Source organism: Mustela putorius, unplaced genomic scaffold (assembly GCF_011764305.1).
Source record: "Mustela putorius furo isolate JIRA1106 unplaced genomic scaffold, ASM1176430v1.1 tig00003834_pilon_pilon_pilon, whole genome shotgun sequence".
Taxonomy (NCBI): Eukaryota; Metazoa; Chordata; class Mammalia; order Carnivora; family Mustelidae; genus Mustela; species Mustela putorius.
In genome coordinates, this window is record NW_025421987.1 from 108,615,461 (window position 1) to 108,638,072 (window position 22,612).

Here is a 22,612-nt window from a genome sequence, read left to right on the forward strand (position 1 = left end):
CAAACTTAACAAATTATTCTCCACTGTAAATATCAGTTCTATGATGAGGAATGGAAACAACAACAACAAAAAACTCATTATGGCCAACCAGAAGTATCTGTTATTATCTATTGAGTTGCTTGTAGGATTTTATGATAAGGTTTGGTTTCTATATTCTTTAGTGATATATCTCCTGTTTCATTCTTGACATTAGTAATTTGTGCCTACTTTTTCCTTTGTCAGTCTTGCTAGAGGTCTGTTGCTTTTACTGATCTTTTCAAAGAATATAAAATATATTAATTTTTTAAAAAGATTATTTATTTATTTATTTATTTGACAGAGAGAGATCACAAGCAGGCAGAGAGGCAGGCAGAGAGAGAGAGGAGGAAGCAGGCTCCCTGCTGAGCAAAGAGCCGATGTGGGGCTTGATCCCAGGACCCTGAGATCATGACCCGAGCCGAAGGCAGTGGCTTAACCCACTGAGCCACCCAGGTGCCCCTAAAATATATTAATTATTAACATACAAAACTATAAAATGTGGTTGTTATATTAGGGCTTAATATTAACAAGATATGTGTTTCATTGATTTTTCTCTATTTTATTGTTTTCTGCTCTTTATTATATACTTCCTTTTGCTTATTTGTGTTTGTTTTGCTTTTTGGATTTATTTTGGTTCTTGAAGTGGTAGCATCCATCATCGATTTGAGACTTTTCCTCCTTTTTAATGTATGTTTTTTAGTGCTATAAATTTCCCTCTCAGTACTGCTTTACCTGTGTCCCACAAATTGTGATATATTGTGTTTTCATGTTAATTCAGCTCAATTTATTTTTCAATTTTCTTTGAGCCTCTTCTTTGACATATGAATTATTTAAGAACTGTGTTATTTAGTTTCCAAGTGTTTGGAGATTTTCCTGTTACTCTGTCCTTATTTCTAGTTTGATTCCATTGTGGTTACAGAACAAACTATATTATTTAATTTCTTACAAATTTGTTGAGATTTGTTTTGTGGCTTAGGATATTGTTTCTCTTACTGTTTGAGAACGTTGGGAAAGAATGTGTATTCTCCTGTTTTGGGGTGGAATGTTCTATAAATGTCTCTTAGATCCTGTTGCTTGTTGGTGTTGTTGAATTCCTCTGTATTCTGGCTGACTTTCTGTCTAGTTGTTCTATCAGTAGTTGGGAGAGGGGTGTTGAAGCTCCAGCTAGGATTGTGGATTTGTTTACTGCTCCTTTCATTTCTGTCAGCTTTTTCTTACATAGTCAGCAGCTCCATTGTTTGCTGCATACACATTTAAGATTTCTACTTCTTCTTGATGGATTTACCCTTTTATCATTATATAATGACCCTCTCTGTCTTTGGTAATTTTCTTTGTTCTGCTTCATCTGATAGTAATATAGCTGGTCCTGCTTTCATGTGATTAATGTTTGCATATTACATATTTTTTATTTTTTTGTTTTGTTTTTAGCTTGCTTATATCATTATATTTGAAGTGAATTTCTTCTAGTTGGCACTTAGGTGGTTCTTGTTTTTAATCCACTCCGTAGTCTTTGCCTTTGTAATAATTCATGTTATGACTTAAGTGTGCCATTTAATTTATTGTTTTATGTTCTCTGTTTTTCATTCCTTTAGGTTAATTTAACATTTTTAGAATTCCAGTTTGATTCATCTATAGTGTTTCTGGGTATACCTTTTTGTATAGCTCTTTTATTTTATTTTTTTTAAAGATTTTATTTATTTATTTATTTATTTGACAGAGACACAGCAAGGGAGAGAACACAGGCAGGGGGAGTGGGAGAGGGTGAAGCAGACTTCCCACTGCCAAGCAGGAAACCCAATGTGGGGCCTGATCCCAGGACCCTGGGATCATGACCTGAGCCAAAGGCAAACGCTTAATGACTAAACCACCCAGGCACCCCTAGCTCTTTTAGTGACTGGTCTAGGTATTACATTATATAAATATATACATATTTGTATAAATGCATGTATTTTACCAGTGTCCTCATTTTATCCGTTTGAATGAAGTATAGAAACTTTATCTCCCTTAATTTAAGTCGCTTTAACTCCTTCATTTATAATTGTCTTCAGTAATTCTTCTACATAAATTTAGAATGACATCACAGTGTTAAAAATTTTTACTTCAACTGTTAAACATAATTTAGAAAATTCAAGAAGCAAAGAAAAGTCAATTGTATTTAACTATATATTTTCTTACTATGTTCATTCTTTCTTCCTGATTTCTTAAGGTTCCTCTTTCTGTTTAGGGAAATTCCTTTAGCCATTCTTTTAAGAGTCTATAGGTGATATTTTTGTTTGTTTGTACGTCCCCACTATACCCATATTGCTGAGAGTATTATCATGAACAGAAGTTGAATTGTGTCAAATGCTATTTCTGCATCTGTTGAGATAATCATATTATTTTTATCCTTCATTTTGTTAATGTGGTATACCCATTGATTGATTTTACAGATATTGAACCATTCTAGTGTCCCCAAAATAAAGCCCACTTGATTGTGGTTGATGACCCTTTATTGTACTGTTGAATGTGGTGTTGAGGATTTTTGCCATCTATGTTCATCAGGGATATTGGCCTGCAGTTTTCTTGTTTTGTACTGTCTATCTCATTTTAATTTCAGCATAATGGTGGTGTTGTAGGAAGAATTTGAAAGCTTTCCTTCCTCTTTTATTCTTGGGAATAGTTTGAGAATCGTTAATAACTCTTCTTTAAATGTTTGGTAGAATTAAGAAGCCATCTAGTTCTAGACTCTTGTTTGTTGAGAATTTTTTATTATTATTGAGTCATTTCATTACCAGTAATCATTCTTCCTGACTCATTTTTGGAAGATTGTATGTTTCCAGGAATTTATCTGCTTCTTATAGGATGCCCATTTTGTTGGCATATAACTGTTCATAGTAGTCTCTTCTAATTAATTGTATTTAATCAATTTCTGTGGTGTCAACTGTTACTTCTCTTTCGTTTCTGATTTTATTTATGTCTTCTCTGTTTTTCTCTTGATGAGGCTAGCTAATGGCTTATCGATTTTATTTCTGCTCTGATCTTTATTATCTCCTAACTTCCACTAACTTAGGTCTTCATTTGTTCTTTTCCTAGTTAATTTAGGTGTAAGATTAGATTGTTTGAGATTTTTTTCTTTTTTTTTTTTTTTTAAGATTTTATTTATTTATTTGACAGACAGAGATCACAAGTAGGCAGAGAGGCAGGCAGAGAGAGAGGAGGAAGCAGGCTCCCTGCAGAGCAGAGAGCCCGATGATGTGGGGCTTGATCCCAGGACCCTGAGATCATGACCTGAGCTGAAGGCAGAGGCTTTAACCCACTGAGCCAGCCAGGTGCCCCAGATTGTTTGAGACTTTTCTTGTTTCTAGATCTGTATTACTATAAACTTTCTTCTTACAACTGCACTTCATAGACTTAGTCATTGTGTTTTCATTTTGTCTCCATGTATTTTTTAATTTCCTCTTTGATATCTTTGTTAATTTATTGGTTATTTAATAGCTTGTTGTTTAGCCTCCACATGTTTGTGTTTTTCCTTTTTTTTTTTCTTTTTTGGTTGTAATTGATTTCTAGTTTTATACCATTGTGGTTGGAAAAGATGCTTGATATGATTACAGTTTTCCTAAATCTATTGAGGCTTATTTTGTGACCTAATGTGATCTATCCTGGAGAATGTTCCATTTGCACTTGAAAAGAATGTATATTCTTTGTTTTGGGGTGGAATGTTCCCTGTATATGTTAAGTCCATTTAATCTAATGTGCCATTCAAAGACACTGTTTCTTTGTTGACTTTCTGCCCCAGTGATCTATCCATTGATGTAAGTGGATTGCTATAAATATATATATATATATTTATATTTATATTTATATTTATATTTATATTTATATAATGCCCTTCTTTATCTGTTGGTGTGGTTTGTTGTGTGGCTCCTGTTTTTAAGCAGGGCTTGAATTCATGACCCAGAGAGTTACATGCTCAAACGACTGAGCCAGCTAGGTGTCCCAACAGATTTTGTTCTATTTTTTAATATTTATATTTTTTTAAAGATTTTATTTATTTGATAGAACATGAGAAAGAGAGCACGAGTCTGGGGTCAGGGGCAGAGGGAGAGGGAAAAGCACACTCCGCTGAGTGAGAGCCCAACCCATATTTTTATGAGTCGATTTCTGGAGTCTCTTCTGTTCCAAAGACCTATCATCTCTCCCTTTGCTAATACCACACAGTCTTCAGATCAGGTAGTGATCTGATTCCTCTAACTTTCTTCTGTTTCAAATTGTTTTTGTTATTTTAGTTTCTTTGCATTTCACATAATTTTTAGGACAGGTATATATTTATATTTATATATTAGGACAGGTATATTTATATCCACAAAAATGTCCTGCTGGAATTCAGATTGGAATTACACTAAATCTGTAGAAGAATTTGAAGACAGCTGACATCTGTACTATTAGTCTAGCAGTCCATAAACACAGTATTCCTCTATATTTAGGCTTCCTTTTTTTTATCAATTTTATAATTTTTTAGCATTTGGATACTACACATGTTTTGTTAGATTTGTGCCTTTTAAAAATTCTCTTGTAAGTAGCATTTTTAAAATTTCAGTTTCCAACTGTTTAATGCTAGCATATAGACAAAAAATTGATGCTATGTGTTGATCTTGTATCCCATGATTTTCCTAAACTCTATTAGTTCTAGGAAGGTTGCTTTGTTTGGTAGAATCCTAAGGATTTTCTAACAATCACGTTGTCTGTGAGTATGGATAGTTTTACCTCTTTTTTTCCCCCCAAACTGTATGCAATTTCTTTCTCTTGACTCACTACATTGGGTAGGACTTCCCTCAATGATGATAAATAGGAGTGGTTAGAGTAAACATCCTTGCTTTGTTCCCAGTGTTGGGGGAAAAGCACTTAGTCTTTTATCATTAAGCATGTTAACTGTAGAATTTTTTAGATGCTCTACATTGGGTTGAATAAGTTCCTTTCTAGTCCTAGTTTGCTGAGAGTTTTTATTATGAATACATGCTGAATCTTGTCAAGTGCTATTCTGGATCAACTGACATGATCATGTATTTTCTCTTTTTCAGGCTAATATGGCATATTACAATAATTATTTTTCTTAGTAACTGATTTTTTAATATGAATGAACCTTGCATTCCTGAGATAAATCTTACTTGGTTGTGGTGTACATTCTTTTTATATATTGCTGGACTTTATTTCCTCATAGGTTTTTGCATCTATATTGGTCTTGTTTATTCTTATCTGGTTTTCGATTAGGGCAATTCTGGCCTCATAAAATGAGTTGGCAAGTGTTTCCTCCATTTCTACTTTGTAGAAGAGATCGCACAGAATTGGTGTTATTTCTTCTTTAATTATTTAGTAACATTTACCAGTAATACTATCTGGACCTGATCATTCTTATTTCAGGAGCTTTTAAACTGTGAATTCAACTTCTTTAATATTGTAGAATACTCTATTTCACCTGCAGTGATTTTTGGTAGTTTATGAATCTTGACAAATTGGTCCACTTCATTTAAGTTGTTAAATTTTGTGCTCTGCACACATGCCTGAATGTGTGGGTTCCAAGGCCCAGATCTGGAGTCAGGGAGCCTCCACTTCAGCTTCAGCTCCAGCCCCATTCCCCAATCCAGCTATTCCCAGAGAGTTCTGCATTGCAGTTTATAGGTGCCCATATAGATTAATAATGTCATTTCCAGTGACTTCCACTTCCAGAAAGATGAAACAGATGCACTTTCCCCCATTCCTTTTGCTGAATACAACTAAAAACCTGGGTATTAGCTATAAAACAAACACTGGAAGACTCTGATAGGTGAAGAGGAGGTGGGAGACTGGCTAAGCTAAAAGAACAACATGGTAGTGAGTTCCCCAAATATCCTTTGTTTGTTTGTTTGTTTGTTTGTTTTTGCCTATACATTCCAGACTTGGAGCTGAAAAAGTTAACAAACTGAAAATGCCTGTGAGCACAGACAAAAATTTTTGAAAAATACTTCCAACAGAAGTCTACCCTATTTAGCTGAAGGTTTGGGTAGGGGCAGCCTAGCGAAACAGAAAACTTTTAAGTCACGAATCACAAGGAAAGAGACCAAGAGAGGAAGGAAGGAGCAAAGAACTACAAAAACAATGAGAAAACAATGAGCAAAATGGCAATAAGAACATATCTAACAGTAACTATTTTAAATGTAAATGCGCTATTTAATCACATCGTAGAGTGATGGAATGGATGAAAAAACCAAAACCAAAACAAAACCAATTAAAGACCGTTCAATGGGAAAAGGTTAGTCTCTATAGTAAATGGTGGTGGAATAGTTGGACATTCATAGGCAAAAAAAAAAATGAAACTTGTCCTAAACCTTACACCTCACACAAAATTTAACTCCAAGTAAACCATAGATCTAAATGTAAAAGGTAAAACTATATAACTTTTAGGAAAAAAAATAGGAATGAGTCTTTGTGACAAGATTAAGCAAAATGTTCTTAAGACAAGCACCAGAAGCATAACTGATAAGAGAAAAAATTGACAAATTGGACATCATTAAATTTAATCACATTTGTACTTTGAAAGTTACTCTTAAGAGAATGAAAATGAAATATACTTGGAGAAGATGTTTGGAAATTGCCCATGTGACAGTTGACTTGTATCTTTAATAAAGAGCTCTTTAAACAGCAGTAGGAGAACAATCCACTTTAAAAAGTGGAGGTATGATGTGAACAGACATGTCACCAAAGAGAATATATAGACAGAAAATAAACCCATCAAGAGGTGATCAGCATCATTAGTCATAGGAAAATGCAAATTTAAACTACCATGAAATAGCTCTGCATTATTAAAATGACTAATAAAATGACTCATCTCCTATCTTTTTTATGTTTCTGGCTTATATTTAAAAAAAAAAAAAAAGAATACCAAGTGCTAATGTTTCCCAGAGCAGCTGAAACTATTATATACTACTAGTGGGAATACAAAATGGTACAGTTGGTCTGGAAAACTGTTTGACAGTTTCTTATAAGCATTTACCAGATTATCTAGTAGTTCTGTTCCCTGCATTTGCTTTAAAAAATGAAAAGTATAGTCCTACAGAAACCTGTGTGCACATGATTACAGAAGCTCTGTTAATAATCACCCAAAACTAGAAACAATCCAAATATCCTTCAGCGGGTGAATGGATAAACAAACTGGTACATCCTTACAATGGGATACTACTCAACGATAAAAAGGAATGGACAGTTGTTGGTACACAGAACAACTTGGTCCGTGACAATCAAAAGCATTATGCTGAGTGAAAGAAGCCAGTCTCTAAAGAAATACATACTACATGATTGCATTTACATGACATTCTGAGAAAGGCAAAATGATAGTAGCTGATAACTTACCATCAGTGGTTGGGAGAGTTTAGAGGTTGGGGAGGGTATGACTAAAAAGGGGCAGCAGCTCTAAAGAGGATATGGAACTGCTCTGTACCTTGATTGTGGTTACAGCAATCTACACATGTGGTACGGTTCATACAACTGTTCATCAAAGGCAAAGGTCATTGTTACTAAATAACACAACAAAGAACTGCTGCACCTTCCCCACACTGACATTGTCCTGGGGATCATCTCAATTGTCTATAAACAAGTCCACCATCATATATATTTATCCGAGTTTCTTTTCTTTTTTTTTTTTTTTTATTTCTTTATCAGAGAGAGAGAGGGGGAGAGAGCGAGCACAGGCAGACAGAATGGCAGGCAGAGGCAGAGGGAGAAACAGGCTCCCTGCTGAGCAAGGAGCCCGATGTGGGACTCGATCCCAGGACGCTGGGATCATGACCTGAGCCGAAGGCAGCTGCTCAACCAACTGAGCCACCCAGGCGTCCCTTTATCCAAGTTTCAATGAGACTGTAAGATTAGCACTCAGGAGGGCCAGGGAGGAATGTTTCAGCAATAAGATGGTTGCTCAGTTCAGCCGTCTTGACTTTAGACATCAAGATATCCAAAATAAATTATCTTTCTCAGCAAAGAAAATGTCTAGCGTTGTTAACTAAAGTCTGGCAGTGTTAACTTTCGCATTGCTCAAGTACGTGGTTGGCTGGTACGTATCAAATAAAGGAACTCCATCATTAAACAACAAAGTAAGGCTTGGAAATGGTCGTTGGCCTAGAGTTTCACCAAGCTACAAGGTCGTGTTAGATGTGGACCTCATGCCAGCTTATCCAGTCCTCCTTTTTGCTGCCCTTTGCTGCCCTGCAGGAGGTTGTGGCTCACTGGATTGCTGAAAGCCGCATTGCCATTGAGAAGATACGTCTGTTGACCCTGAAAGCTGCCCACAGCATTGACACTCTGGGCAGTGCTGGCGCTAAGAAGGAGGTAAAGCCCCTTGGGCCCACTGTCTGCCAAACCTTCTTCAGTTTCTTTCACCCACTGGGCTTTTCAGGTTTTGAGGTGCCTTGATGGTACTAAGAATATTGGAAACAACTTCTGTGATTTTGGTTTCAAGATTATAAATATATGTCACTTGCTAGTTTTCCTTTCACTTGCCTGTTTTAGGGAATGATTTTCAGGATGTAGAATATCTTCAGCATTCTTGAGATGCAGCACCAGGGAGTAGGGAAATCCAAGACTAAACAGACTTGGAATTATACCCAGAATGTCACTTTCTGGCAGGTGGTCTTGGGCAAAGTATCTGACCTTGTTGCCTGTGGCCTAGGGTTCTACTGAAGAGTGACCAAGGTAATACAGAGTGCACAGCACTTTGCTACCATATAGTATATGTATATACATGCATCTTCGTAAAAGATGCATCTCATCTGCTATCTTTCTATGTTTCTGGCTGATATGGAGTAAGAATGTAATTGTTTAATTCTAAAAACCAAGAGAAAACTGATTAATAAAGGCTCTTGAATTATTTTAATGATCCCTAAGGTGATAAATGTGATTTATCAGCTGCCTTAAATCCTTTTGGAAACAAGGCAAGTCATAAGTAATAAAATATGATTTGGAAGAGATATCTCTTTTCAGAATGTCTATATTGACGGAATTATGGCCATTAGCCTCATTACAATGAATCTCTTTGTTGGCTTCTATCAAAGATCCTGTTTCAGTGATGAATTCATGTGGGAAATTTCCCTTGTCTCATTTCACAAAGAAAATACAGACTATATCAAATTCTGTCACATTGTGTACTAAGAAAGGAACATTCCTTTTTTATCTTGCTTATGTAGATAGCAATGATTAAAGTGGCTGCCCCTCGGACTGTCTGCAAAATTATTGACCGGGCGATCCAAGTGTGTGGAGGTGCGGGTGTTTCCCAGGATTACCCTCTGGCTAACATGTAAGTAGATGTCACTTAGTAATCATCTACATTTGACAGGCTTGGAATGGAATGGAATTAAAAATCTATAGCTGCCTTGACCCTTACTGTTTCAGAAGAAAACAAAGATACTAAAAGTATAATTCAAGGCTCAATGAGGTAATATAGGTACCCAGTACCAATAAATAGTTGCTCTTATGATTACAGTTATCATTTTGCTCAGTGATGTCAACTTTCCCCACGTTGGGGTTCATGCACTAGTGAGGAAATGACACTGGGGCTTCATCCCAAAACCAGAATGATGTGACAGAAGCACAGATGGCACAGGGCACCCAGACCCAGGCCTGGGTATGTCCTTAGGACTGTTTGCCCCCTCCACAGGGATGGCTCAGGCCAGTGACCATCTAATGTCCAGATTCTGGTTGCTGGGAGTCAAGGAACACTCTCCAGTGCCTCACTACAAGGTCCCCATGCCACCTTCTCTCCCACACTGGAGACAAGAGTCTCGTGCCCCACCAGTTTTTTCCATCCATTTTTAACCAGAAGAACTAAATATATAGTACTACATATTTACAGTATGTAAGTATTCCATATTTATACTTCACTCCATGTGGCTTATCTAAGATATCTCTTAGTTCTAGCAACTTCTGGAACCCTAAAGCAAACCAAGACTGAGATTAAGCCCACTGCACTGGGCCATTTAAGATTCCTCTCCCCAAAGTGAGAACTTTCTATGGCATTTCATACACTCTAGGCTTACTTTCCTTGGTTCTCTTTGTGCTCTTTTTATTGTCTTGGCGAGAGTTCAAAAATGAATAGTCTTGGCTTAGAGTCAGTGACTGACGTTGAAGCATGATGTTCCTGGTCAATAACTCCTGCCATTCCTGCTCCTTTTGTTTGTTCCAGGTATGCCCTAATGCGAACCCTGCGCTTAGCAGACGGGCCCGATGAAGTCCACCTCTCAGCAATCGCAGCGATGGAGCTGCGGGACCAAGCTGGAGGCATTAGGTCCAAGGTGTAGCAGGTGGCGGTGTCTCGCCTTCACACACACTTCACGGGCTCTGGCATTTGTACCTCGTTCTTGTCTCACGCCAGTTTGCACACAGGATTAATTACTCATTTTCAGTAAAGATTAAAGCATCTGTTTTGATCATTGGATTTTATAATTTCAAGGGTCACAAAGGTTTAAGTTAAATAAGAAATTCTATAGCTGCTGTCGTTCAGTCTATTACCTATGTGGTTAGCCTTTATTTTTAAAACATTCGACTTGTAAAGAAATAAGTAAACTGGAGAGCTGAAACATAGGCGTAAAAATATTTTGACTTTTTGAGTCCCAGGAACTGTTCCATTTAAGTAAATGTTCAAGGAATCATTGCTCTGTAAAAAATATGATGGGATTTTTTTTAACACTGGTTTTAGAGGGTGGTTTAACACTTTGTAGTACCACAGTGTTTGCACTGGGGTAGGGACCGACTGAGTCATTTTAGAATTTATATAAGCCTCTTCATAATTCAACAGAAAGTGTGTATGCATAAAATCTGAACGCAGCTTAAAGTTTGATAGAAAACATGGCGTATTATGAGAAAACATAATTAAGAAAGTTTTAAATTATGTATAATGTGTTGACGAGAACAGTGGGTAGTTTAAACCATAAGAAAGTTATTTGGTTTTGAGAAGAGATTACCAGCCATCTGTTCTGAATGCCATCCTGTTAATATCAACACCCTAAACAAACATCCTGTGGCTCTTTAAATCAGTGCTGCCAGTACAGTGGCCACTGGCCACATGTGACTCTTGAGCACTTTAATTGTGCTGAGTGCAACTGAGGAACTTTTGATTGTTTAAAATTTTAATTAAATATCAATTCTTAACTCAGTTACTGGAAAACTTTTAAGTATGCTAGCAATAATTTGGGTATGTGAATTGACCCTTTCAAATGTAAATTTCATGAAATCTAAATATGGAGCAAGTGTTTTGGCTGAAAATTTAACATCCAAATTAAGACACAATGTAAGTGTAAAATATGTACCAAATTTGGAACACTTAGTGTGAGAAAAAGGTAAAATAGCTCATTAATACTTTTTAAGTAGTGATTTTATATCTAAAATGCAGATATAAGGCATACCTTGTTTTATTGTGCTTCACTTTTTGCACTTCTTCCAAATCAAACATTTGCAGCAACTCTGCGTTGGGCAGGTCAGCACCATTTTTCCAACAGCATTTGCTCACTTTGTCAAATTTTGGTAATTCTTGCAATATTTCAAACTTGTTCATTATTATTATATTTGAACTGCTGCAATCTCATGATGAAACTTAAACAGATGAGGAGGTGCTTCTTATAGATGAGCACAGAAAGTCTTGCTTGAGGTAGAATCAAATCCTGGGGAAGATGCTGTGAAGACTGTTGAAGTGACAAAGACTTAGAATATGACATAAACTTAGTTGATAAAGCAGTGGCAGGATTTCAGAGGTTTGACTCCAGTTTTGAAAGAAATTCTACTGTGGGTAAAATGCTATCAAATAGCATCACATGCTACAGAGAAAAAGTTAATGAGGAAAAGAGTCAATTCATATAGGAAATTTCATTGTCTTGTTTTTAAAAATTGCCCCAGCCATGCCAGGCTTCAGCAACCACCACCGTGGTGATTGAGCAGCCATCAACATCAAGGCAAGACCCTCTACCAGCAAAAAGATTAACTCACTGAAAGTGCAGGTGATGGTTAACATTTTCTTAGCAATAAAGTATTTTTTAAAGATTTTATTTTTAGGGGGGTGCCTGGGTGGCTCAGTGGGTTGGGCCGCTGCCTTCGGCTCGGGTCGTGATCTCAGCGTCCTGGGATCGAGCCCCGCATCGGGCTCTCTGCTCCACAGGGAGCCTGCTTCCCTTTCTCTCTCTCTCTGCCTGCCTCTCTGCCTGCTTGTGATCTCTGTCTGTCGAATAAATAAATAAAATCTTTAAAAAAAAAAAAAAAGATTTTATTTTTAGGGGTGCCTGGGTGGCTCGGTCAGCTAAGCATCTGCCTTTAGCTCAGGACATAATCTAAGCATCCTAATATTGAGCCCCTTGTCAGGCTCCCTGCTAATTGGAGAGTCTGCTTCTCCTCACTCTCCTTCTGTGCTCACTCTCTCTCAAATAAATGAAATCCTTTTAAAATTTAGAATTATAAGTTATAATTCTAAATTTAAAAAGCATTTTATTTTTAAGTAATTGCTACACCCACCCAACATGGGGCTCAAACTCTCAACCCTGAGGTCAAGAGTCACATACTCTATAGATTAAGCCAGCCAGGCGCCCCTAAAATATTGTTAATTAAGGTGTGTACACTGTTTTTTTTTAGACAATACTATTGCACACTTAGTAGATTGTAGTGTAAATACTACTTTTATATGTACTGGGAAACCAGGAAGTTCATTTGACTTGCTTTATTGCCACATTTGCTTTATTGTGGTGGTCTGGAACCAATCCTGCAGCATCTTTGAGGTATGCCTGTACTCAGTTAAAATATATCATTAAAATTAATTTCTCCTGTTTCTTGTTACCTTTCTGGTGTGCATGCCACTGGACTATTAACTGGTAAAATTTTAAATGTTCCAAGCACAAGTATTATTTCTAAAAACTTTAAAATTCTCTTCTATTAGTGTCCACATCAGATAATTTACTGATGTCTAGAGATTATTTAAGTGTCTTCCTGGAGTGGAGAGCAGGCATTTGACAAAGAGAAACCTGGCTTCTGATTCCTGTGTGCCACATGGGCCTCCTAAACATTTGCCTTTGAGCCTTAACCTCTCTGCCCCTCATTTTTCTTTCTGTACCCTGGGATTAACTGTTAAATCTAGAGGACCCTTACCTATGGAGGGTTTATTGTGACAATCACTGAAGCCATGTAGAAGCACTCAGGTATTTCTGAACCACAGTATTTTATAAGGCATCTTCATCTGAAGCAGATAAAATATTAAAACCCGAGCTATCAAACCTAATTTCTAGTTTTAAAAGTTGTGACTTAGAAGAAATCAAGATTATTTCTGAACAACTAAAATTAAAGATTATATCCAGTACTTACAATTTTGTGATAATTTTTTCCTGTGCCCTTTGAGGAAAACTGGCTAAACTGCTGGTTGACTTCAATTCATCTATTTTTATCTATGACTGCCCTATACACAACCATCTCTAAGGCAAGTCACTTCATGTGGCCCATAATCACTTCTCTCTCCTACCTTTCATTTATGTAAATACAACATTATAAAGAGTGGTAAGGGTTGTTTTGAAAAGAAAATTTCAGTCTCTGTAGAGTGAAAAGATCAAGGGATGCTTTGCCTGGACCGTGGTGAATGAATGGATTGACTCTAAGTGTGGGAGCTCAGAGCCATTTCTAGGATCTCCTCAGGCTGTCCCCGGGAGTCACTATGCAGCAGTACACCCCTGACGGCCAGGCAGGTTTGGCATGCTCCCTGGTTCCAAAAGGACAAGTTGCCCCTATAGTAACCACCCAGTGGGAAGGCAGAAGAAGGAGAGCTTACAGGCAGTGCTTTACCCAGCAAGGCCTCTCCAAGGTTTGCACGTGGTCAGCAGCAGGGAGGAAGGGCCTCATGACAGCCCGACAGGAAAGTTCCCGTGAGGCTCCCTACAAAAGTGGTGTTGGAAGTTGTGGCAGTGCTTGTCCCGGAGTGTAGCTGGTTAAGGATCTCTTTGATAGTTGATATTTTAACCTTAGAAACATACAGCAGAAAGTATGATCAGGAAGGAGTGGATTTCCTCATTAGCCTGTGATTATTTACAGAGGTTTTCCCCAGGTCTGTATCACCCCAGCTTTTCCCACAGCTACGGTCTACTTACGTGCCCTAGGCATGCCCACCTTTTGTCCAGGAGAACTAGAGTGGGTGAAAAGCAGCAGAGTCCATAGCAGCATTAAGTATTTTATGATTTTTTTCAACTATTTTTATTTCAAGTTTTTATTTAAATTCTAATTAGTAAAAAATAAAAAAAAACTCTAGTTAACATATAGTGTAATACAGGTTTCAGGAGTAGAATTTAATGATTCATCACTTACATATAACCCCCAATGCTCATCACAAGTGCCCTCCTTAATGCCCATCTAGCCCAGCCCCTACCCACATTGCTCCATCACCTTCAGTTTGTTCTCTATCCTAAAGAGTCTCCTGTGGTTTACTGTCCTCTTTCCCCCCCCCCATCCCATATGTTCATCTGTGTTGTTTCTTAAATTCTACGTGAGTGAGATCATATGGTATTTGTCTTTCTCTAACTTACTTCTCTTAGCATAATACTCTATAGATCCCTCTATGTTGATGCAAATGGTAAGATTCCATTCTTTCTGATGGCTGAGTAGTATTACATTGTGTATACACCACTTCTTTATGCATTCATCAGTCAGCGGACATTTGGGCTCTTTCCATATTTGGCTATTGTAGATAATGCTGCTATAAATATCGGGGTGTGTGTGCCCCTTCAAATCTGTATTTTTGTATCCTTTGGGTAAGTACCTAGTAGTGTGATTGCTGGGTTGTAGAGTAGCTGTATTTTCAACTTCTTGAGGAACCTCCATACTGTCTTCCAGAGTGCCTGCACCAGTTTACATTCCCACCAACAGTGCAAGGGGGCTCCCCTTTCTCCAATCCTCACCAACACCTGTTGTTTCCAGACTTGTTAATTTTAGCCATTCTGACTGGTGTGAGCCATTCTCACTGTGGTTTTGATTTGTATTTCCCTGATGATGAGTGACAAGCATCTTTTCATGTATCAGTTAGCCATGTGTCTTCTTTGGAAAAATGTCTGTTCACGTCTTCTGCCTGCTTCTTAACTGGATAATTTTTGGATGTTGAATTTGGTAAGTCTTTATAGGTTTTGGATACTTACCTTTTTTTTTTCTTTAAATATGAAAGACTTCACAAATTTGTGTGTCATCCTTGCACAGGGGCTATGCTAATTTTCTCTGTATTGTTTCAATTTTAGTATATGTGCTGCCAAAGCAAGCACTCAGATACTTAACCCTTTATCCACTATGTCATCTGCAAATATCTTCTCCTACTCCATAGATTGTCTTTTAGTTTTGTTGTTTCCTTCACTGTGCAGAAGCTTTTTATCCTGATGAAGTCCCAATAGTTCATTTTTGCTTTTGTTCCCCTTGCCTCTGAGGAGGTATCTAGTAAGAAGCTGCTGTGGCCGAGATCGAAGAGATTACTGCCTGTGTTCTCTTCTAAGATTTTGAAGGTTTCCTGTCTCAAATTTAGGCATTTCAACCATTTTGAATTTAATGTTGTGTATGGTATAAGCAAGTGGTCCAGTTTTGTTCTCCATGTTGCTGTCCAGTTTTCCCAACACCATTTGTTGAAGAGACTGTCCTTTTTCCATTGGATATTCCTTGCTGCTTTGCTGAAGATTGTCTGTATAGTTATGGGTCCATTTTTGGGTTTTCTATTCTGTTCTACTGATGTATGTATCTCTTTTTGTGCCATATTTTTGTTTTGTATGTATCTGTCTTGATGATTACACCTTTGTAATAGAGCTTGAAGTCTGGGACTGTGATGCCACGAGCTTTACTTTTCTTTTTCAAGATAGCTTTGGCTATTTGGGGTATTTTGTGGTTCCATACAAATTTTAGGTTTGTTCTGGCTCTTTGAGAAATGCTGGTGGTGTTTTGGTAGGGATTGTATGAAATATCTAAATTGCCTTGAGTAAGCACTTAAGCATTTTTCTTAAAGATTTCATTTATTTATTTGAGAGAGAGAGAGAGAGCACGAGCAGGGAGAGGGCAGAGGGAGAGGGAGAAGCAGGCTCCCCACTGAGCAGGGAACCCAATGTAGGGGTCTATCCCAGGGCACTGAGATCATGACCTGAGCCTAAGGCAGACACTTAACCGACTGAGCCACCCAGGCACCCCAATATTTAAAAATATTTTAATAAAAAGTTGCACAAGGCTTACAAAAAGAAAAAAAAAATCTCATCCTTTCATGAATAAGCTACAACCAATTCTGAGAAGTTCAGAAGGAAGGCACTTTTTACCCAGGCTTCTGAAGGGATTTAAATTGGTAAAGGTCTTAAGTAAAGGATATTATAAGGTGAAATGTATTTAAGAAAATGTCTGCTATGGACAAATGCCCCCTTTCAATGAAGGCCAGGTAGCCTTGGCCAGTCTTCTCTCTTTCACAGGCATTTGATGATCCCTCCCCAAGGAGCAGAGAACAGGGGGTGCAGACCAGTCAGTGGGCCTCCTGTTAGCACTTTGGGCCAGTGTTTGTCTGTTGCAAGTCTTTTCCATCATTTCTTTTGCCTGAATCACCACGGTTGTCTGGGCTTCTAGATTGTTCTCACAGCAGTCAGCATGACCCTCTCAAAATGTTTCAGAGGTTTTGCATCTCATTTAGAATAAAATCCAGAGTCCTTGTCATGGCCAATCAGGTTCCATCTGCGCTTGTCCCCTGACACCATCTGAGCACATCCCCCTGGCTCCTTCCCTCCATCCTGCCTTCCTGTCTGCTAGAAGGAACCCCGGCCAGGCCTCTGAGGCTTGGTTCTGTCCTGTTTTCTCTGCTTAGAAAGATGTCTGCTCCTTGGGGAGGGACAGTCCCCTTAGCAAAGGCTAAGTCCCCTTAGCAAAGGCTCCTTTCTTGAGCACTTGCTCTAAATCAGCTCCACATACTTTTGTCATTCTCCACCTCTGTATCTGCCATTCTCTCCTCTCAGTACTTACTTAACACCTGACATATTTTGTATCTACATATTTGTGGTCTACTTACTACTTTGTAAACACCACTTCTCCCCTGCTGTAGTCACTTATTTCACCTGTTTTGTGTACTGCGGGTTCCCCTCAGTCCTCAGAACGATGCCTGGCCTCCAATAAGCACTCAATAAATGAATGAATGAATGAGCATGGATGATCCCTGAACTGCAGTCGGTGAGGGGGCAAAGCATTTCTTTATAGGCCTGCAGACAGATCAGAGCACAGAAGCTAAAGCTCCGGCACACGAATACAGACCTAGAATGGGTTACAGGGAGCTGGAGAGGACATGGGTGACCCAGCAGTGGGAGGTGCACAGCAGTTGGCCAAATCAGGTGATGAAATGTTGAGTGAGTATTTAATAATCCAGGGACATGCACACACTTTTTAAACTTTCCTGCTTTCCAATCCAATCTAATCAGCCAGAGTGTTGTGACCAGCTCTCGGTACAAAGGGAGGTCAGGACTCCAAAGAAAAATAAAACCAGTATTGGTGATTGCTAGACTTTCCAAGTTTCCAAATAAACAGGATCTGGGAAATGTCCTCACTTAATTCAGGGCAAAGAGCGTTTAGGGTTTGTGACCCCGCCTCAGTATTTTTCTTTCTTTTTTCAGTATCTCACCTTACATGTTTGTCATGAAGAAAATCCACACACATTCTAGTGTAAGGGTGTGGTGTGATACGCTCTGTGAAACAAGGGCTTTTCTCTGCCTTATCTTCACTGAAAAGATGTGAACAAAGGGTGATTATTCTGGAGTGCTGCCTCTCCCTCAGGATAGTACTTGAGCAGCAATCCTTCCCTCCTTGGGCTGATGGCTGCCACACCCCCCCCAAGACTCCTGTTTCACTTTTTGGTGAAAACAGATGGAGGTGGAGATTGCAGATACCTCTTTCCCCCAACACCTTACCTCTGTTTTCAGTTTCTACCATTCTTTTTCGTTACCCAATCAACCACATTGGTTTTCTGCTGTTTCCCCAGTATCCCAGATTTTTTTCCTTGAATTAGAAATATTTGTTTCTTATTGGGGCGCCTGGGTGGCTCAGTGGGTTAAAGTCTCTGCCTTCGGCTCGGGTCATGATCCCAGGGTCCTGGGATCGAGGCCCACATTGGGCTCTCTGCTCAGCAGGGAGCCTGCTTCCTCCTCTCTCTCTCTGCCTGCCTCTCTGCCTACTTGTGATCTCTGTCTGTCAAATAAATAAATAAAATCTTTAAAAAAAAAAAAAGAAATATTTGTTTCTTATTAAAATAGGGTCTTCTCATGAGGATAGAATGTACAAGAGAGGCTTGCTGGATTTTCCCATCCCAGCAGGCTGTGGCTGACCATTCAAAACTTTTCTCCCTATGTAAGAGGGAAAGTTCTCCACCTACTCCTGGGAAATAAGACTACTCTAATTTTACATTTTACTTTTGATTATTTGCATGCATTAAGAAAAAAATAAAAATAAAACATCAACAGTCTATCTGTCCCTGGGCACATATGCCCAGTCCAGTTGTGGGCCTCAAGTCCCCATCTCTGTGTGCTGGCCAGGATTAGATGGTACCCCAGAAATAAGGTGTTCCTGGCTAGGGATAAAAGAAGGCTCTAGCTCCCAGTCATCTGGTTGAAAACATGCATAGTGCCTTCAATGAGAATTTGAGATTCCCTCTTTAGCAAGGAATACTCTGGGTATAGTAGGGCAGCCCCCTGGCCACAGGTGGCATCGGTCTAGAAGCTACTCACTCCATTTCCTAATCCTCTTTGAGATTCCTTAAGCTGACAAGAATGAATGCAAATTCCAGAATGACACACCAACCTTTACAAGGTTGAAGAAGTCATTAAGGCAACAGTCTCTCCAACTCCATGCACAGAACTCTGACCCCACCATCCCCCTCATTTTACACATCAGGACCACCTACTCCTGCCTACCACTTCTCCTCAGTGGCAGCTTCCAGCATGCAGAAGCCCTGAGCAGCCTTCACCCTCACAAGTTAGGAATGGCCTGATTAAGGAACTTTATACATACTTCAAGTCCAAGGTCCTACCTCAACCTCTTTGCACTTGCTTTTCCATTTGCCATAGAAAGCTCTTCCCCACCCCATATTCTCAAGTCTTGCTCCTTCCTGAAAATGTGACATCCTAGGTTTTCCTTCTGTGATCATCCCCCCTAAATTTCTATGCCCTTCCAATTTGCTCTCTCTCTCCTTACCTCCTCCCTGGTTTGGTTTTCTTCTTACAGCTGTCACCATGTAACATACTATATGTCTTTCTTTTTTTATTTGGCTTATTGTCCCCTTTTCTCTCACTAAAAAGTATGCTTCAGCAGAGAGAGATTTTTGTTTTGCTTACTGATCTACCCTTAGTGTGTAAGACAATGCTTGAAGTATGCACAATAGATCCTCAATGAACATTTGTTGAATGCATGGACTTCTTCCAGCTGCAGGAGAGCAGGGATCCCAGGAAAGTTGTTTAACCTCTATATCAGAAGTGTGATAGCACAGGCTCCTGTTTGCTCACTGGTTGTACAGATGCTTAAAAGAGCTAAAGCTAAGCTTCTCAACCCTAGCTGAGTGTCAGAATCCCCCGAGGAGCTTGACAGAGACTCAGCTGCCCCAGCGACTCTGTGACTTCAGTGGTAACAAGGTATGCCACGGATTTTTGTGAAACAAGGGTCAAGGGTAGAGACTCACTTCCTGATGAGGTCTGTTAGGGTGTTTGGCTATAAACACCAGGAAGACTGGCTAACATGAGCAAACGGGAATCTGTTAGGTGGCTGTGGGCATCTGAGGATCTCCCTGAGATGCACACGGGTAGGAGGAGCAACCCCTACCGTGGCTTACCTTCCTCCAGCCTGCCCATCGTTTCTCTGTCCTTACCGCGCGTGCTTGGGCTCCAAGCAGCATTTGGTTGTCCAAACTCAGGTAACACTTCTACCTCCAGCCTGTCCTCTAAAAGTAAGAGGGAAGGGAAACATAAGTCAAGCCACATGTGTGATTTTAAATTTTCTGATGCCACATTAAAAAAAGTAAAAAGCAACATGTGGAGTTAATTTTAACAATATATTTTATTTAACCTAATATATCCACATATTACCATTTCAACATGTAATCAACATTAAAAAATTATCAAGATATTTTATGCTTTTCCCCCCACAATCTCTACAGTATGTTTTATACTATGACACATCTCAACTGGGAGGCTAAATTTTCATTAGCAGTATATAAACTATAAAAAGTTAACTGTAAGTTTCAAAAAGTTCACAGTTGAAAAAGTATTTTCATATATTCAAATTGCTCCAAACATTCTTAAATTTTTTCAAAAACTGAATTGAGCATCAGTTTTTAAATTTAAATCAGTCAGAGGGAGACCCAAGATGGTGGCATAGGAAGATCCTGAACTCACCTCCTCACATGGACACACCAAATCTACAGTCACATATGGATCATCTCCCTCTGAAAAAGATCTGCAAAAAAGGATAGAAGATGAACTGCTGTCTACAACAAAGGATAGAAGGACCACATTAAGATGGGTAAGAGAAGCAGAAACATGGTTGCCAAAAACAACAATACACAACCCCCCCTGCCCAGTGTGGTGGACCACAAGACGGTGGGATCTCACCAGAGAGGCACTTCTCTGAACATCTGAGTTGGAAAGCCAATGGGCCTGACTTCTTGGGGTCCCAAAGTGCTAGTGGAAACAGATTCCTCTCTTAGAGGGCTCACATGCAGTTTCACTCACTCTAGACCCAGTTGGGGGGGGGGGGAATAGTTTAAAATCACCTAGACTGCATGTGAGGGAGCTTCATTTGCTAATGTGGGGGGCACTGTCTCACGGAGCAGGAGACAGTTGAGACTCTGTCCAGAGACAGAAGCACTAGTGGACAGCACTGTTGCCCTCTCCATATAGCCTACTAGCACAGGCACATGAACTGGACACACCCTCTCACAAGGATGGGCAGGGGGAGCGGTCCTGGCACTGCTGACTCTGGAGAGTGCCAGCAGTTGCAATGGACTCCCACTCCATGGCTGGGGCTAGTGTGTGTGAACGGTCAGGTTATTCTCCCACTCCCAGCCTAAAGCTGGCACAAATGTACAGACAAGCCACTCTCCCGCTACACTGCTGAAATGCAGGCTGACACACAGTATTTTCCCTCTGCCTTTCTGAAGCCAGCAAGTATGACGCACCCCCTACATTCTCTAGCTGCCTTGCTAAAGCCTGCATGCTTATGAAAGTCATAGAAGGGGATGCGCCTTGATGCTTGACCCTGGTGGCTGAGAGGTGGCCTGGTGGCCAGAACTCCACAGGACTATTACAATTGGAGAGACAGTTGTTGGCAGTCCACAATACCCAGGGTACTGCACAGACAGCAAACAGAAACACAACTTCAGTCTTCCTATAAAAAAAGGACAGGGACAGGCTGAAGGATTCCCATACATCTAGAGGCTAAGAAAGCACTCCCAGGGATACACCATCCTTGTGTGACTCTCAGCCTTGCTACAGCATGGTGAGAATCCTCAGGAGATTATACACTTGTCTGAAGCCTCAGTTTTTTGCAACTGTCACCCTAGAGATACCTCTGGATTTCTTAGTCTGGAGGTGAACGGGAGTTACAATTGCCCCACAAGACTACACATATTTGTATATTTTAAAAGCTGCTGCCTGAGGTCTGGCTTCCAATCAGCCTAATACTAGGTGCTAAGATTCCTTTTCTTGGATCATTGACAGGTCTTGGTATACTCTCAATAATAGCAACATATCAAGAATAAATCAGGTGATTTAGACAATTACATAGGTTCAAGAGACAATCAGGAGCTTGAACAATGTTGAACAAGAAGGATCATCATCACACAAGGGCACTCCTTCAAGACTGAGAGAAGTAGCTGTTTTGACTAATACAAAGAAAAAAACACAGAGAGTCAAATGAAATGAGGAAACAGAGATATGTTTCAAAGAAAAAAAAATAAAAGACAAAAATCTCAGAAAAAGGGGCACTGGGTGGCTCAGTGGGTTAAGCCTCTGCCTTTGGCTCAAGTCATGATCTCAGATCCTGGGATCAAGTCCCGCATCGGTTTCTTTGCTCAGCGGGAAGCCTGCTTCCCCTCTCTGTCTGCCTGCCTCTCTGCCTACTTGTGATCTCTCTCCCCCCTCCCTCTGTCAAGTAAACAAATAAAATCTTAAAAAAAAAATCTCAGAAAAAGACCTTAATAATATGGAATAAATGATCCACCTAAAAGGAATTCAAAGTAAAGGTCATACAGATGCCACCCAACTCAGAAGAATGGAAGAACACAAATGAGAACTTCAACAAAGAGATGGAACATGTAAGTACTAAACAGAAGTCACAGAACTGAAAAGTACAACTGAACAGAATTGAACAGTGTATTTACACTGGAGGGGGTTCAAGAGCTGACTAGATGAAGCAGAAGAATGGATGAGCAAATAGGAAAACAGCAGTATAACTCACACTAAACAGAGCAGCAAAAAGAAAAAAGGATTTTTAAATTTTAAAAAAGATTTCATTATTTTTGAGAGAGAGTGAGCATGCATGAGTGCGGTGGGGAGGAACAGAGGGAGAGGGAGAGAATGTTCTCAGCAGATTGCACTGA

General features: G+C 39.4%; 1 protein-coding gene and 1 non-coding gene across 4 annotated transcripts in view; one reads left to right on the plus strand and one right to left on the minus strand.

Annotated features, from left to right (window-relative positions):
- Nucleotides 1–10,445, plus strand: part of ACAD11 (acyl-CoA dehydrogenase family member 11) — a 93,311-nt gene extending 82,866 nt beyond the window's left edge. For all 3 annotated transcript variants that reach the window (XM_004762499.3, XM_045088912.1, XM_045088913.1), the window contains 3 exons: nucleotides 8,236–8,352; nucleotides 9,207–9,316; nucleotides 10,202–10,445. In XM_004762499.3, coding sequence (XP_004762556.1) covers nucleotides 8,236–8,352; nucleotides 9,207–9,316; nucleotides 10,202–10,316 — 342 coding nt within the window. In that variant the 3' untranslated portion in view covers nucleotides 10,317–10,445. The remainder of the gene's footprint in view (nucleotides 1–8,235; nucleotides 8,353–9,206; nucleotides 9,317–10,201) is intronic.
- Nucleotides 10,446–15,180: 4,735 nt separating this feature from the next.
- On the minus strand, nucleotides 15,181–15,287 carry LOC123394577. The gene has a single exon (XR_006609336.1). It is a non-coding gene; the product is annotated as a U6 spliceosomal RNA (small nuclear RNA).
- Between the last annotated feature and the right edge of the window lie 7,325 nt (nucleotides 15,288–22,612).